Raw genomic sequence first — 16157 nt, 5'->3', positions numbered from 1 at the left:
CTTTCCTAACGAAGGGGAAGGGTTTAGGGAGGTGCCAACATTTAAACTTGATCACTGCAGGGTATGTAGAATTTTGATAGGCTTTTTTAGAGTGAAGGTCGAAAGTTTTGCAAGAGTGAAGGGTATCTGGAGGAATATAGTGGGATCTGCAGAGAAGGAATAGGTCATGGTGGAGGGGAATTCGTAAAAATCAGGCTTCTTTAAAATTCTTTAAAAACCATGGTTCTATTCAAAATATATTACGATACACATCTAAAAAAATAAATAAATAAAACAAACCATGGTTCTTCATTTCTGCCATTTGTACCCTTTTTTTCATTGTGATGTTTCCTAAGTTGTGTTTTATAGAACTAACCTGTGTGAGAGGAATCTCTAATAGATTTTTCTTTCTTTTTGTCACTCTTTTTCACCATTCTGGTGAATTTATGGTGCTATCTCATATCTTATATGTGTGTGTGTGAGAGCAGAGGGTGTGAGAAAACCAAAATACCACTATGACTCTGTATGGAGAAAATCTGTTTGGTCTGTCAAGGAGAGTGACTTACTGATTTGCCGCTTCTTGGTTGGTTTAGGTCCAGCCTAAACACGTGAAGGAAGCTTTCAGGTTACTGAACAAATCAATCATTCGTGTAGAAACACCTGATGTCAATCTGGACCAAGAAGAAGAGGCCCAGATGGAGGTAGATGAGGGCCCAGATGGCATCAATGGTGAGTCGTTTGTTCATGACTGTTCTGGAGTTAGGGACCAGAATGTCCTCTGAGACATCACAGTAAAAGTGCACTCTTTGGTGGTTATGAAGTCTGTCTAGCAAAGGGAAAAATGGATCTTGAATTTTATTAACTGTTTACAAGTTAAAATACAATTAAATAGCTGATATAAAATATATATGCTTAAAAGACTGAAAGAAAATATACCAAAATGATGATAGTGGACTTAATTCCTTTGGGCTTATTTGTATTGTTATTTTGCTTTTGAATTAAAAACTTTCTCAAGTACGTTAGAACAGACACATAGCAGAAATTTAAGTTTTGTCTATAATGTTGCAAATGCACTTTTAGATTATGAAATCTTTGTCTCCCATCATTCCCATTCCTTCCTAATTATTTTTTGCTTTCACTAGTAGCATTTACAAATTTGCTTCTAATTTATTTGTAAAACTACTAAACACGGAGTATGACTATATGCTTGTTTTGAAATTAGTATTAAAATATAACTAGTACATTTATAAACATTTGATAGGGGAGTCTTGGAGGCACAAAACTAATATTCAGAAGGTTAATATTTCATCTAGGTCGTGCTGACAGCCCTGCTCCTGTGAATGGAATCAACGGCCATGGTGAAGACATAAACCAAGATTCTATTCCGAAGGCCTCCTTAAGGCTGAGCTTCTCTGAATACTGCCGAATCTCTAACCTTATTGTGCTTCACCTCAGAAAGGTGGAAGAAGGTGAGTGTGCTAATGCTGCTCACATGCTCAGCCCTTTGCATAAAGTCTATTGGCACAAACCACTTCTGATTGCTACAGATTGTATTGTTGTGTCAGAAGAAATGATAAATTGTTAGACAAGGTCACTTTAGCAAAGGGTATCTACAGAGTATGCCAGCCTGGACGTTTCCCCACAAGTTCATCGTCAGGCAAAGGTTTATGGATAATTCTTGTTAATGTCCTTGGCCTATTTTAATTTGGGATTATTTGGGATAATACTGCAGAATTTGGGATCTGATAATGTATAAAGAAACACTGAAAAAATGGCTTTTTGTTTTGTTTTGTTTTGGTGAGGAAGATCAGCCCTGAGCTAACATCTATGCCGATCTTCCCCTATTTTGTATGTGGGACACTGCCACAGCATGGCTTGATGAGTGGTGTGTAGGTCTGTGCCCAGGATCCAACCTGTGAACTCCAGGCCACCTAAGCGGAGCACACGAACGTAACCGCTATGCCACTGGGCTGGCCCCTAACAAGTGTTTTTACAGATGCAAAATCACTGCTCCTTACAATGGCTTTGTTTAAAATGGATAGACTCCTAGAGTATTTATATTTCATAGGCAAGTAGTTGAACTCAAAAGCCTATATTAGCCAAGTATATTCCAATCTAGAAATTGAAATAAAGATCCTCATTTCTCCATAGGAAAGTGTAATATCTAGGCATTAGTGTGCTTCCTGCCCTTAACTGCTTTACCATGCTATTCCAAGTTTTATCAACCTGTAGTTAGCCAGAAAGCAGAAGGAAAATGATGAATTCAAGGAGTCGAACTTGAATTTCAGTTTGGTGGTTAACCATCGGGTAATTCTTATTTAAAAGTTCCAATATGCTGGCTTCCGGACATTCTGTTTCATCACAGTGTCTAATCTGCAATGGAAGAAGAGAACACCAGAGGTTGTCTTAGCTTCATAAAGATTTGAGCTCTTTACTTTCTGCCCTCACTCCCTTGGGAACTGTGGGTCAGTGGGAAGGAGGAGAGAAGGCAGTAAAGGGGCCACTAGGACAGACGAGTTTTAGCCCCACTCCCTTCTAAAAAGATTCGGGAGCTCACATGTTCTTGTGTTCACGTTACGTCATTAGTCTCTTTCTCTCTGGTGCAACTAAGTTTTAAACATGGCAAACAGCTGATGGAGCAAGGATATGATTAGCACCCAGACGCTGTCTGCATTCCACAGATAAATTCTGCTAGGTCTTCTTCCTTGCCTTAAAAAAAGAAAAACACTGTTCACCCAGCCAAGTAAGTTATTAATTCTCAGCTGTTCTTTAGTCCAGCACAGGGAGCACAACTTTAAACCAAGGACGTCACTTCCCCAGGAACATTTGAACAAACCACTGAAGTGTAGCCCATAAAAAAAATTTTTCAAAGGCATTATCATTGTAAAACTAAAGTTTTCCTATTTTGAATTCTCATTTTATTAGCAATTCCTAGAATCAAGACTAAGTAGAGTTTTCTTTTATTATACTTTATTTCTGTGATAGTTATATTATCTAGGTTCCACCATTTCTTGTGAATTTAGAGTTCTGCTTTAGACTCTAGGCAGACAGGAGTAAATTAGTAACTTTTTGTTTTGAGTGACCACTCATGGATTTCAATTCTTGATTGACCTCAATTTCATAGTCTTCCCTTTTCCAAAGAGGAAAAGTTATATTTAAACAGTTTTTCGTGCTGTTGCTTAATTCCTAATTTATGCTTTCAGTTGCTGTTGACAAACATTCTCATAGGTGATGAAGGATAAGAAGATGAAGGAAACACCTTCTTCCTTTGAAATCTTAATAGCTTTAAGAAACTTGTTTCTTATAGTGTCTATTTTATTAGATTTTTCTCTTCGGGATAAAATAAGGCATACTTTAATACAAGTAATATGACAGGTTATTTCAGGCTTGTGCTGGAACATTGCAAATCTTATTTCAGGAGATGTGGTTTCTGACAGGTTGATGGTTATCTAATCTGTACCTTATCTTGTGTATGCAAACTCCAAGAATTGGCAATACAGTTTGCTAGGAGGATAATTTAATCCTTTTAAAATGTATTTTTTGTTGCAGAAGAGGATGAGTCGGCATTAAAGAGGAGTGAGCTTGTTAACTGGTACTTGAAGGAAATCGAATCAGAAATAGATTCTGAAGAGGAACTTATAAATAAAAAGAGAATCATAGAGAAAGTCATTCATCGACTCACCCACTACGTACGTACAGAGCTGCACTTGCTCGAGTATTAATGAGGGAGGGAGTTCACGCCTGCTATCTGTAGGTTCATTAGGTGTTCATTTATTTTGAATCAGTAGCGTCTAGTCAGAATTAGGAGCTATAAAACAAGAGAGAATTAACAGCAATTAATTGATTTATTTCCTCTGCTAAAATAAAGAGAACTTAAGTTAAATCTGGGAAGGTGGTTTTAGGGTCTTACTACTGGAGTGTTTTTAACCTTTTGTTTTCCACTCCCATTACCATAAATCTTTAAGCATCCTGACCACTCACCTATTTTCTACGTTTCGTCTTCCTCATACCCTTACCTCCCACGTTACCCAGCTTACAGTCTATGGTCCATCTCATAATAACCCTTTGACCCTCAACTTGATTCTCTCTCTGTTTTACTTGCTTGGCAATACCCCAGCCTTGGTTAGTCTAATTCTTTTTCTATACCTATATCCAAGCAGTTTAAGTATCTGGAGAAAAGCGTACAACCACGTGTCCATTCTTATCGTAAATTCATGACCACAGTTCTCAAGTGGACAGTTCTTTACTTCTGTCTTAGTGACCTCACAGTTGCACTCCCCAATGCTGTTACTTTCCCCTAGTTAGTTCATTGTCCCACTCCCTTAAAGGACCACTACATGCATACTTTCTCTCTGCTCAAATCAATTGGTCGTTCTCCATATTCAACCTGTCAGCAGCATTTGTCACAGTTGATCACTCCTAGAAATACTTTGTTCACTTGGCTTCTGAGTCACCGTATTCTCCTGGGTTTACTCCTGTCTCCTTGGTTTTTCCTCTTGATCTCTTCCTGAGTCTTTCTCTTGTCACTTTTTGGAGTACTGTGCTCAGTCCTCAGACTTCTTTTCTATTACATTTATTACCTAAGTGATCTCATTTCATTCTATGAATTTAAACCCACCTGCTGATGACTCCCAGATTTATGTCTCCAGCTCTCACCTCTCCTCTAAATTCCAGGTGTATGTAGCCAGCTGCCTACCTGCAAATTAATAGGCATCTCACACTTAACGTGTTCAAGACAGTTCTCTCCCCCCTCCAGTGTTCCCATTTACTCAGCGGCTGTAGGCCACACGCCTTAGAAGTTTCCTTGATTCCATTTTCCCCTCACAACTTTTCCTTCTAGCAGCAAACCCTGTGAGCCCTGCCTTCACTGTGCGTATTCTCACCACCTTCACATCCACGCATGCTTGGACTTCCATAGGAGCCTCCAACTGCCCGCCCTTGTATTGGCTCTCTGCCCAGCAGCCAGACAGATATTTTAACAAATCAAATTGTTTTAGTGCCCTTCCTTCCAGTTCTTCCCTCACGTTTAGGATAAAACCAGTCTCCATACTGTGGCTTGCAGAACCCTCCACAGTCAGCCCCGGGTCACCTTGCTCACCTCATTTCCTAGCACTCTTCCCCTTGGCCATCTTTGTTGAAGAATTGAATTTTTCTGTTCAAATGGCAGAGATTCAACCATCCTACAGTTCTCTTCACAGTACTCAATATATAAATTTTATACGTGTCACATATCAGGGTTTGTCACCTGTGGGAATCAATGAGTGTATGATTAGTTGTGTGTTGGGGGGTGGTGACAACAGCTACTCAGGTCAGAATTTAATAAGTGATATGTATGAAAATAAAGCTGAACTGGGATGGTGCGTGCCCAGAGTTGTCTTCCTAGTGGTGGGCACTGTGTTGAACCAGGCCAGCTCTTCCCTCCATAGTGCCTCCCAGGATCAGTGTAAGATAAAATGACTAACACACAAAATTCACATTGGGACACATTCTAAAATCAACTGATCTAAACTGGGGTTACCTTTTTCAGTTTGACTCACCACCTGAGCTAACTCGCTACTAAAGACTAGCGAACTTGTACTGTGCTGATCAAATGTGCTGCCTTTGAGGGTGTGTTAGTACATAGAGTGAGTGCTTGAATGTGTCCAGTGCCTCTTAGTGGCATTAGTGCTCATACTGTGGGACTTCCCTACCTTCTTAGGATCAAATCACTATTCTCTGAGTTTCTCAGTATGGGTTTGGCTAGGAGTCCTTCTCATTTGTGAACATTTGAGACTGACTGATAAGAACATTGTGGCTTGAACTCTGTTATCAAGATTTCTAAGACACATGGCATGTTCTACTTTTTTATTAGCTAAGAGCTCAGAGTGAAAATCTTCCTATGTTAATTATCTTTAGATTCTACATCTAACTGAGTTATGAATGAATGGTACATGAAAGAGTTCAGTGGCCAGTAATTTAAACTTAACATATTATTAAGTGAAAGTGAACACTTTTATCAGTGATAAACATATTTAACAGAGGATTTTACACAATTTCATAATCTTAAAATTCATGCATTATGTTCATTCTTTTTTGAAATTATAGTTACAAGTACTAGGTGTAATATGCCAAGAAACCTTATTAAAGTCACAGTGTCTGTTGAGTTTACTTATATATTTCTTAATTTTTCAAAAGAGGTTTATGGTATGAAGAGGTGTATATTCTAAGGAGAAGGATTTAGCAGAACCTTGTTAATGATTTTAAGGTATCGTCCTTTTTCTAGGAGTTTCTAGTGGGGAAATGAAAGAAAATGTTAGTAGCATACATTTAGAAAAAAACTCAAGTCCTGTGTATCTGGGCACTTCTGTAATACTGCTGGAGACCTGAGGACAAATCTTTCTTTCATAGGATCATGTTCTAATTGAGCTCACACAAGCTGGATTGAAAGGCTCGACAGAAGGAAGTGAGAGCTATGAAGAAGATCCCTACCTGGTGGTTAACCCTAACTACCTGCTTGAAGATTGAGGTATTGAAAGTAGCTAACCCGAGAAACTGCAGCCTGCTGCCTCCTGGCCTGAGTCTGCATGGAGCTCTCCTAGAGAGAGGAATGCTTCTGGGAGTGATGCTTCAGGAATAAGAACAGAATTTGGATGGTTGTGTCATGTTTCTGTCATACGCTTTTATACCAACACAGGCTTTAGCCCTTTGTTTACTGTGCTGCTTTTCATGTGTAGGAGAGGGTCTGTTACTTATGATGTGTGTATCTTCCTGGGAAAATAACTTTTCAATTACCAACTGCTGCTTTTTAATCAAAATAAAATAACTGGTTCTGCAGTTGTCTATTGGATTTATTTATACTCTACCTTAATTATTGCTTTCATCTTCTTGTGAATATGAGTCTTTCCCTTTTTACTTAATCTGGGACAAGGGGGTGGAAGTATGCCATTGTGATGAGCCTTTAGGATAGGTTCCTGTGAGGAGGAGTCCTTATTAGAATTGGTATGAAGGGTAAGGGGCCTTGGAGATGACTTTCCAAGGTTAATTCCAGTTCTGTTTTATTTTCTTTAGGATAGTTTAAAAATAAGTTTATTGAAAATTTTTTAAATAATTTCCTTAACTCATGTGTCCTAAGAGTAATTTCTCAGAATTATTTTCTAACTGCTTTTTTAAGAGAAAATATGTCATTGTCTATATTACAAACCATCCCCAAATATTATGGCTTTCTTCCAGGAAAAAACTGTCACTGTTTATGATAGTAACAGCCACTGAGACTTAGCTATAATCAGCATGTTCATGACACAGCAGTTCCTATTGTTGCAGGTTTTAACAACAGATGGCATCCTGGGGCTGCAGAGCCAGTTACGGAATGTTGTTTGTGGCATGTGAGTTCACTAATGGTAACTTCACTCCACTGGCTTAAAAACAGTAAGAGTGAGGGGGACTGGAAATGGATAAAGTTGCACACTTGGCAGATGCAGGGTATAAGCTCCTGTCAAAAGTATGTTCCTAATTAATGAGACTAGGAGAGGCTGTCGGGTCGAAGAAACCACGGGTGTAGGGTCTCAGGTTTCCTGTTGAGGCAGTTAGAAGATGCTAGTAAAAGGCATAGACAAATAAGCAGGACATTCAGGAACAGGTGACAGAACATTCTAGTGAAAACCCAGGAGACAGCAAGAAAGAGCCCCTCCCTGCACTTACTCCCAGCTTGTTAAATGGGGCGAAAATGTCCTGTAAAGAGAGAACTAGCATGACAGGAATTTGAACTTTAATTTGATCCAATATTTATGAAGGAGAATGTGAAGCCCAGGAAATAGGAGTCCCTTTCTGGTGAATCTGTCCTCCCCTCCCCAATTCTGTCGTTGGTGAGTGGGGGCTCCAGAGCGGGGGGGGGGGGGGAGGGTCATTAATATAAATGAAGTCAGATTTTGTACATGTGAATAAGTGGGCTTACATTTCCACACACCCCCTTCCTCCACATATTACTTCTCAGAGAGGTGAAGTGGCTAATGGATGATGGAGCATGTCCCAGATCATTATAGAGAAAATTAGACAAATGTTCAGTAAGTGGATAGACATAACATGTTCCTGAATGGGAAGTCTTGAATATTGTAAGTTGTCAACAGATCTATGAATTTAATGTATTTTCAACCAAATCCCAACAGATGTCCATCAGTAAGGAAATGACTAAATAAATTGTGATATAGCTATGCTGTGGGATATACAAACAAAAATGAGATAAACATAGACCTTTGAAATGGAAATATCTCTAGGACACATGGAAAAGAAAATGTGCAAATATAGTCATAGGAGCACCTAAATATATAAAGCAAATATTAACAGACCTAAAGAGAGAATAGACAGCAACACAATAATGGTAGGGGATTTTAATACCCCACTTTTCATCACTGGATAGTGCATCCAGACAGAATATCAGTAAGGAAACATTCACCTTAAACAACATGTTAGATCAGATGGACTTAACATATACACTACGTTCCATCCAAAAGCAACAGAATACACCTCCTCAAGTGCACATGGAACATTCTCCAGGACAGATTATATGTTAGGTCACAAAACAGGTCTTAATAAATTTAAGAAGATTGAAATCATATCAAGCATCTTTTCCAACCATAATGATATGAAACTAGAAATCAATTACAAGAAGAAAACTGGAAATTAAACAAATATGTGGAGATTAAACAACATGCTACTGAACAACCAATGGGTCAAAAGGAAAAAAAAATACCTTGATGCCAATGAAAATGGAAATACAACATACCAAAACTTGTGGGATGCAGCAAAAGCACTTAGAAGAAAGTTCATAGAGAAATACCTACATCAACAAACAAGAAAGATCTCAAACAACCTAACTTTTCACCTCAAGGAACTAGAAAAAAGAAGAATAAATGGAACCCAAAGCTAGTAGAAGAAATAACAAAGATCAGAGTGGAAATAAATGAAATAGAGACTAAAAAACTTAGTTCAATGAAAGTAAGAGCTGATTTTTTGAAAAGATAAAGATGACAAAGCTCTAGCTAGACTCACTAAGAAAAAGAGAGGACTCAAATCGGAAAGGAAAGAGATAGTAAAAGTGATATGGATATACAAAGAATCATAAGCTACTGCTATGAACAATTATATGTCAACAAATTGGACAACCTAGAAAAAATGGATAAATTCTTAGAAACATATAACCTACCAAGACTGAATCATGAAGAAATAGAAAATGTGAACAGATCAATTACTAGTAAGGAGATTGACTCAATAATCAACGTCCCAACAAAAGTCCAGGACCAGATGGCTTCACTGGTAAATTCTACCAAACATTTAAAGAAGAATTAATACCATTCTTTCTCAAACTCTTCCAAAAATAGAAGGAACACTTCCAAACTCATTTTACAAGGCCAGCATTACCCTAATACGTAAACCAGACAGGGGTGCCAAAAGAAAAGAAAATTACAGGCCAATATCACTGATGAACATAGATGCAAAAATCCTCAACAAAATATTAGCAAACCAAATTCAGCAACACATTAAGAGGAGCAAACACCATGATCAAGTGGGATTTATTCCAGGGGTGCAAGGCTGGTTCAACATCCATAAATGAATGTGATACCCCACATTAACAAAATGAGAAATAAAAATTATATGATCTTCTCAAGAGAAGGAGAAAAAAGCATTTGACAAAATGAACATCCATTTATGATAAAAACTCTCAATGAAGTAGGTATAGAAGGAACATACCTCAACATAATAATGTATGACAAGCCTACAGCCAACATCACTCAATAATGAAAGGTGAAAGCTTTTCCTCTAAGATCAGGAACAAGACAAGGATGCCAACTCTCACCACTTTTATTTAATATAGTATTGGAAGTCCTAGCCAGAGCAATTAGCCAGAAAAAGAAAGAAAAGCCGTCCAAGTCGGAAAGGAAGAAAAACACTATTTGCAGATGACATGATATTATATATGCAAAACTCTAAAGACTCCACCAAAAAGCTGTTAGAACTAACTAACAGATTCGGTGACGCTGCAGGATACAAAATCAATATGCAAAAATCTGTTGTGTTTATATACACTAATAACAAACTATCAGATAGAGGAATTAAGAAAACAATCTCATTTACAATTACATCAAAAAGAATTTGTAGGAATAAATTTAACCTAGGAGGTGAAAGACCTATAAACTGAAAACTATAAGACACTGATGAAATAAATTAAGGAAGACATAAATAAACGGAAAGATATTCCATGCTCATGAATTGGAAGAATTAATATGTTGAAATGTCCATAATACCCAAAGCAATCTACAAATTCAATGCAATCCCTATCAGAATTTCAATGGCATTTTTCACAGAAAGAGAACAATCCTAAAATTTGTGTGGAACAACAAAGACACTGAATAGCCAAAGCAGTCTTGAGAAAAAAGAACAAAGCTGGAGGAATCACACTCTCTGATTTCAAACTATATTGCAAAGCTGTAGTATTCAAAACAGTACAGTATTGGCATAAAAACAGACACACAGATCAATGGAACAGAATAGAGAGCCCAGAAATAAGCCCAGGCATATATGGGCATAAATTTACAACAAAGAAGCCAAAAATATACAGTAGGGAAAGGACAATTGCTCCAATAAATGGTGCTGGGGAAACTGGACAGCCACATGCAAAAGAATGAAACTAAACCACTATCTTAAACCATACCCAAAAATTAACTCAAGATGGTTAAAGACTTGAACACAAGACCTGAAACCATAAACCTAGAAGAAAACATGAGCAGTAAGCTCCTTGACATCAGTCTTGGTGATGATTTTTTGGATTTGACACCAAACACAAAGGCAAAAAAAGTAAAGGGGCTGGACCGGTGGTGCAGCGGTTAAGTGCAAATGTTCTGCTTCGGCGGCCCGGGGTTCGCCAGTTTGGATCCCTGGTGCATACACGGCACCACTTGGCACGCCATGCTGTGGTAGGCGTCCCACATATAAAGTAGGGGAAGATGGGCACCGATGTTAGCTCAGGGCCAGTCTTCCTCAGCAAAAAGAGGAGGATTGGCAGCAGATGTTAGCTGACGGCTGATCTTCCTCAAAAGAAAAAAAGAAAAAATAGGGGCTGCCCCTGGCCAAGTGGTTAAGTTCCCGTACTCTGTTTTGGCCACCCAGGGTTTCCCCGGTTCGAATCCTGGCTACAGACATGGCACTGCTGGTCAAGCCATACTGAGGCGGCAACCCACATGCCACAACTAGAAGGACCCACAACTAAAAATACGCAACTATGTATGGGGGAGCTTTGGGAGAAAAAGGAAAAATAAAATCTTAAAAAAAAAAAAAGCAAAAATAAATGAGACTACGTCAAACTAAAAAGCTTTTGCACAGAAAGGAAAATAAGAAAATGAAAAGGCAAACTACTGAAGGGAGAATATATTTGCAAACCGTTTATTTGATAAGGGGTTAATATCCAAAGTATATAAAGAACTCATACACCTCAATTAAAAAATCCGATTAAAAAACTGGCAGAGGATCTGAGTAGACATTTTTCCAAAGGAGACGTAGAGAAACCCAACAGGTACTTAAAAAGGTGCTCAACATCACTAATCTTAGGGGAAATGCAAATCAAACTACACTAAGATATCACCTTACACCTGTTAGAAAGGCTATCATTAAAATGACAAGAAATAAGTGTTGGCAATAATATGGAGCAAAAGGAACCCTTGTGCACCATCGGTGAAAATGTAAATTGGTGCAGCCACTATGGAAAACAGTATGGAGGTTCCTCAAAAAACTAAAAATAGAACTACCAGGCTCCCTCCTGCACGCGCCCCCGCTAGAGCACTGTCGCCGGAGCCTCTGGCCTGCGCGATCCTCTGCCCCTCCGGCTGCAGGGCGGGCGGGATCCTGCCCCGCGGGGGCGGCGGCGGCCGCCGCAGCGCGCGAGGCCCCTGCAAACCGCACCACTGCCCGCCCCGCCGCCCGCCTCCACCCCAAGCTCCGAGCCCCGGGGGCCGTGCCCGCCGCCCGCCCCACCCAGGCGGCCCGAGGAGGCTGCAGCCGTGGCCGAGACGGAGGAGCGGAGCCTGGACAATTTCTTCACCAAAAGGGACAAAAAGAAGGAGCGGAGCAGCCCGGCGGCGCCGGGGGAGCAGCGGAGCCGCGAGGCGCGGCGGGCGGCGGGAGCTGTGTGCTGCGGGGCCTCCACCAAGGCCGTAACGAAGGAGGAAGATGAGTGGAAAGAATTTGAGCAAAAAGAAGTTGATTACAGCCGCCTGAGAGTTCAGGCAATGCCAATATGTGAAAAGGAAGAAGAGGATAATGAAAAGAGAGAAGGCCCAGGTGATAAGTGGGAAGGAGGTGGAGGTGGTGGTGTAGAAAAATCTTCAGGTCCCTGCAATAAAACAGCTCCAGGGCAAGCACCTCTTGCTCCAGGAACTGTTACAGAAACCCCCGAACCGGCAACAACTAGTGATGTGTATAGGCATCCCGGGGCGAGATTAACCACAACAAGGGAAAAAACACAAGGACCACCAGAAATAGACAGCGACACACAGTTCCCATCCCTGCAACCCACTGCCAAGCATGTGGGGAGCTGGAAGGATAAAGAGATGGAGAAGAGCTCTGAAAGTAGTCAGACACGGAATGAGACGTAGGGATGAGCTTTCAAAAAGCCAGGCCCTTAAACTGCAGCTAGACAACCGATGTGCTGTGCTGGAAGGTCAGAGAAGCGGCCGCGCACAGTCCAGTTAAGGAATGGCCTGTGCTAACCCTGCTAAGATAACCGGACCACGGCTAACCACCAGGAACAGCCGTCCTCAGCCCATCTCTGCTGGCTCTACACCTGAGGCAGACCACTCACTGTAAGTGACTGGCCCTTCTGTGCTGGAAGTTTACTGCTCTCTATGTGTATCGGATTTAGGGGGATTTTCCTCGCTATAGAAATGTGTGACCTAGATTCAACAGTGTTCTTTCATAATTACTCTGCAAATACAAAACAAAAACTGCAGCCACTGGTCATTGCAAAATCTTTTTGTGTTCGGATACAGAGCCTTGGTAAGCGCTGACTCCCTAGGTTTGCTGGCACTCGTGGACTTTGTGTGGATCACAACTTCTGGATGCGAAGGTTACAGCTATTAAGTGTCGATGTGAAACTTGAAACCAGCTCTACTGGATTCGTATCAGAAATCCTGCAGAAAGTCAGCCATTGGGCTTCTGATCTGCTGTAAAAGAGGAAGATTTAAGTGACCTTAATTAACCTGTGCCCCACCCTCCAGGAGCGTTCTGTCGTGGGCTCTGGCTGTATTAGACTTCCGGAACGTACGGCTTGCAAAAGAACCAAGGTGTTCAGATAATCTGTATAGGGTTGTAATTTATAATTTAAACTTTGAGTTGTATTCTGAGGTAACCACAAATTAAATGCAACCAAACTTGGGTCCACCAAGTGGGAAAGGGCAGAATCTTGTTTCTTTTAGTAATTTTTTATTTGGGTAGTGCTTTTTCTGTGTTCCACATAAAGGCCTTGTTTTTGCTTTGACTTGGAATGAGTCCTTTGACAGAGCATGTTGCTTGGTTAGGTAAGTAACCTGAAATATGCATTAGAATTGTGAAATGTTTCGTGAATTTGCCCCCTAGAGTGGAACCAAATAGCCTTTGGTATAAAGGGCAGTGGATGCAGCGGGCTCTACTTCAGGTGCTGCCAAAGCCTTCGTGATCAGGTCAAAATGGTAGAGTGGACTGCTGTGGAACAAGCGTGGCTTCACGCCGGCCGAGGGATTCACTGCCCTGTCCTTAAAAATTCAGAGCAACGCAAGCAGAATCTCAACCTAAACCCCACTTAAGTGTCATGGATCTTGTCTGATCTTTGCCAAGAATTCCAGATACTTGTGCCCAGATTTTTCAGGTGTTGAACATTCCGTACGTGCAGTGATTGTCCCACCTTAGCTCTGTTATCAGCCTTCTGGTGTGTCTTTACGTTGTTCATTTGGAGAGTCAGGGACAAAAGACAGGTGAGGTAGCACTTCTGTTTTTCATAATTACAGCTTAAACTATCCAGTAGTTTTTAGCCCTTGAAAGGGACTGCAGGAAGCTACCCAGGATTCCTGAAAGGTCTTTCCATCTAATGAGTTAGTCTGGTCATTTCCTAGTTTTGTGTCTTTGGTTCAATAGAAGTATTTCAAAGTGCTGTGTGACCACTTGGTGCAGAGTCGGGGTTTCTCTATGATAAATCCCTTTGCCAAATGCCAGAGTTGCAGACTTGCTACTGGTGAGAGTGAAGCGAATGGGTGAGTAAAACTCTCCTGCTAGGGGAGCATTTCCCTGTAGGAGTTCAGTCTTGATGAAAGTGTCCATGCGGGACTAGGCCTCCTCGGAGGGTCACAGTATCTCCTGGCGGGACCTGCCACCCATAGCTGGGCAGTCATGGTGGTGTTCTCTGAGGTGACAGGAAGACGGCTGCCCTCCGACATGGGTGAGCAGCTGAACCAGCCAAGGAGAGGTTGGCTGAGTAAGTGAGAAGTGAGCGATTCTTGGTTAAAGTGAAGACTTCATTTGGGAACCAAAATCTTAAACAATCTCTTGGACCTTGAGCCATGTGTTTCCCCAGAAAAGTATGTATTTTTTTCTAGCGAAATTTTGTTAGGGGTTGTGTTATTGAAGAATGAACTGAGTTCAATATGTGGAACTGGTATTTAACGGTATACTGTTCCAGAAATCTGAAGACCTTCAGGAGATTTAAAATTCTAACTCGTTATAACTTTTTAAAAGATTGTGAAATTATCAAAATGCACATGAATCAAGTTTTAATATACTGTATGATGGGTGGATGAGGCTGTCCATTGTACCATTTCTTTCTTTGAATTCTCAGGCATGGTTTGGCAGTGCAAGAACTCTGTAACATTAACGAATTCAATAAAAAATAAATATATGGAAAGAAGAAAAAAGAACTGCCATATCATCTAGCAATTCCACTTTGGGTTATTTATCTGAAGAAAATGAAAACACTAACTCAGAAAGATATCTGCACCCCATGTTCATTGCAGCATTATTTACAAGAGCCAAGACATGGAAACAACCTAAGCTTCCATCAATGGATGAATGGATAAAGAAAAGGTGATACATATACAATGGAATATGATTCACCCATAAAAAAGAAAGAAATCTTGCCATTTGCAACAACATAGATGGACCTTGAGGGCATTAAGCTAAGTGAAATAAGTCAGAGAGAGAAAGACAAGTACTGTATGATCTCACTTATATGTGGGAACAGAAAAAACAAACCCAGGTACAGAGAGCAGACTGGTGGTTGTCAGAGGCAGGGGTGGGGCATTGGTGAAGTGGATGAAGGTGGTCAAAAGTACAAATTCCAGTTATAAATAAATAAGTCATGGAGAGGTAATGTACGGCACGGTGACTGCAGTTAATAATATATTGTATATTTGAAAGTTACTAAGAGAGTATATCTTAAAAGTTCTCACCACAAGAAAAAAAATTTGTAATTATGTGTGGTGATGGATGTTAACTAGACTTGTGTGGTGATCTTTTCACAATATATACAAACATCAAATCATTATGATGTACACTTGAAAGTAATATAATGTTATATGTCAATTATATCTCAATTTTTAAAAATTAATTTAAAAAAGAAGCTATGCTTTATAACTTTGGGATTGAAGGGGCTTTTTAAAACAATATGTGGGGCTGGCCCCGTGGCTGAGTGGTTAAGTTCCCTCACTCCGCTGCAGGCGGCCCAGTGTTTCGTTGGTTCGAATCCTGGGCGCGGACATGGCACTGCTCATCGAACCACGCTGAGGCGGCATCCCACATGCCACACCTAGAAGGACCCACAACGAAGAATATACAACTATGTACTGGGGGGCTTTGGGGAGAAAAAGGAAAAAAAATTTAAAAAATCTAAAACAATATGTAAACACAGAAATCGTAAAGAAAAAATTAATAAATTTAATTTATTGAATTTATAAAATTTAAAACTTTAAAAATTAGAAAGCAAAGCTACAAATTGAGAAAATATATTGTCAAGCTACACAACAGAGAAGGGATTAACATCCAGAAAAGACAAGCTACACATGAGAAGAATATATTTCCAGTATATATATATATTGAATTTAAATATATATATATCTTTTCAATTTATAATGGGAAAAAGATTATTTTCCCAAAATAGATACAGAGCACATACAAATCAATTTAAAAAT

The 16157-nt window shown here is 40.0% G+C and overlaps 2 protein-coding genes across 2 annotated transcripts in view; both read left to right on the top strand.

The window, feature by feature from the left end:
• LOC124238529 (DNA replication licensing factor MCM6-like) overlaps positions 1-6792 on the top strand; it is a 31135-nt gene extending 24343 nt beyond the window's left edge. Inside the window, exons 14-17 of the mRNA XM_046659585.1 lie at positions 573-708; positions 1293-1448; positions 3529-3668; positions 6367-6792. Of these exons, the coding sequence (XP_046515541.1) occupies positions 573-708; positions 1293-1448; positions 3529-3668; positions 6367-6483 (549 nt within the window). The 3' untranslated portion in view covers positions 6484-6792. The remainder of the gene's footprint in view (positions 1-572; positions 709-1292; positions 1449-3528; positions 3669-6366) is intronic.
• A 613-nt stretch (positions 6793-7405) lies between these two features.
• LOC124238680 (protein CDV3 homolog) lies at positions 7406-14203 on the top strand. Its single transcript, XM_046659852.1, is given in 3 exon segments — positions 7406-7456; positions 11784-12572; positions 12574-14203. Coding segments are annotated over 3 exon segments (963 nt in total). The 3' UTR covers positions 12697-14203.
• Positions 14204-16157: the final 1954 nt, after the last annotated feature.

This window comes from Equus quagga, chromosome 4, assembly GCF_021613505.1.
Source record: "Equus quagga isolate Etosha38 chromosome 4, UCLA_HA_Equagga_1.0, whole genome shotgun sequence".
In the NCBI taxonomy this organism is placed as follows: domain Eukaryota; kingdom Metazoa; phylum Chordata; class Mammalia; order Perissodactyla; family Equidae; genus Equus; species Equus quagga.
Note: the sequence above shows the minus strand (reverse complement) of the source record. Positions and strands in the feature narration are given on the sequence as shown.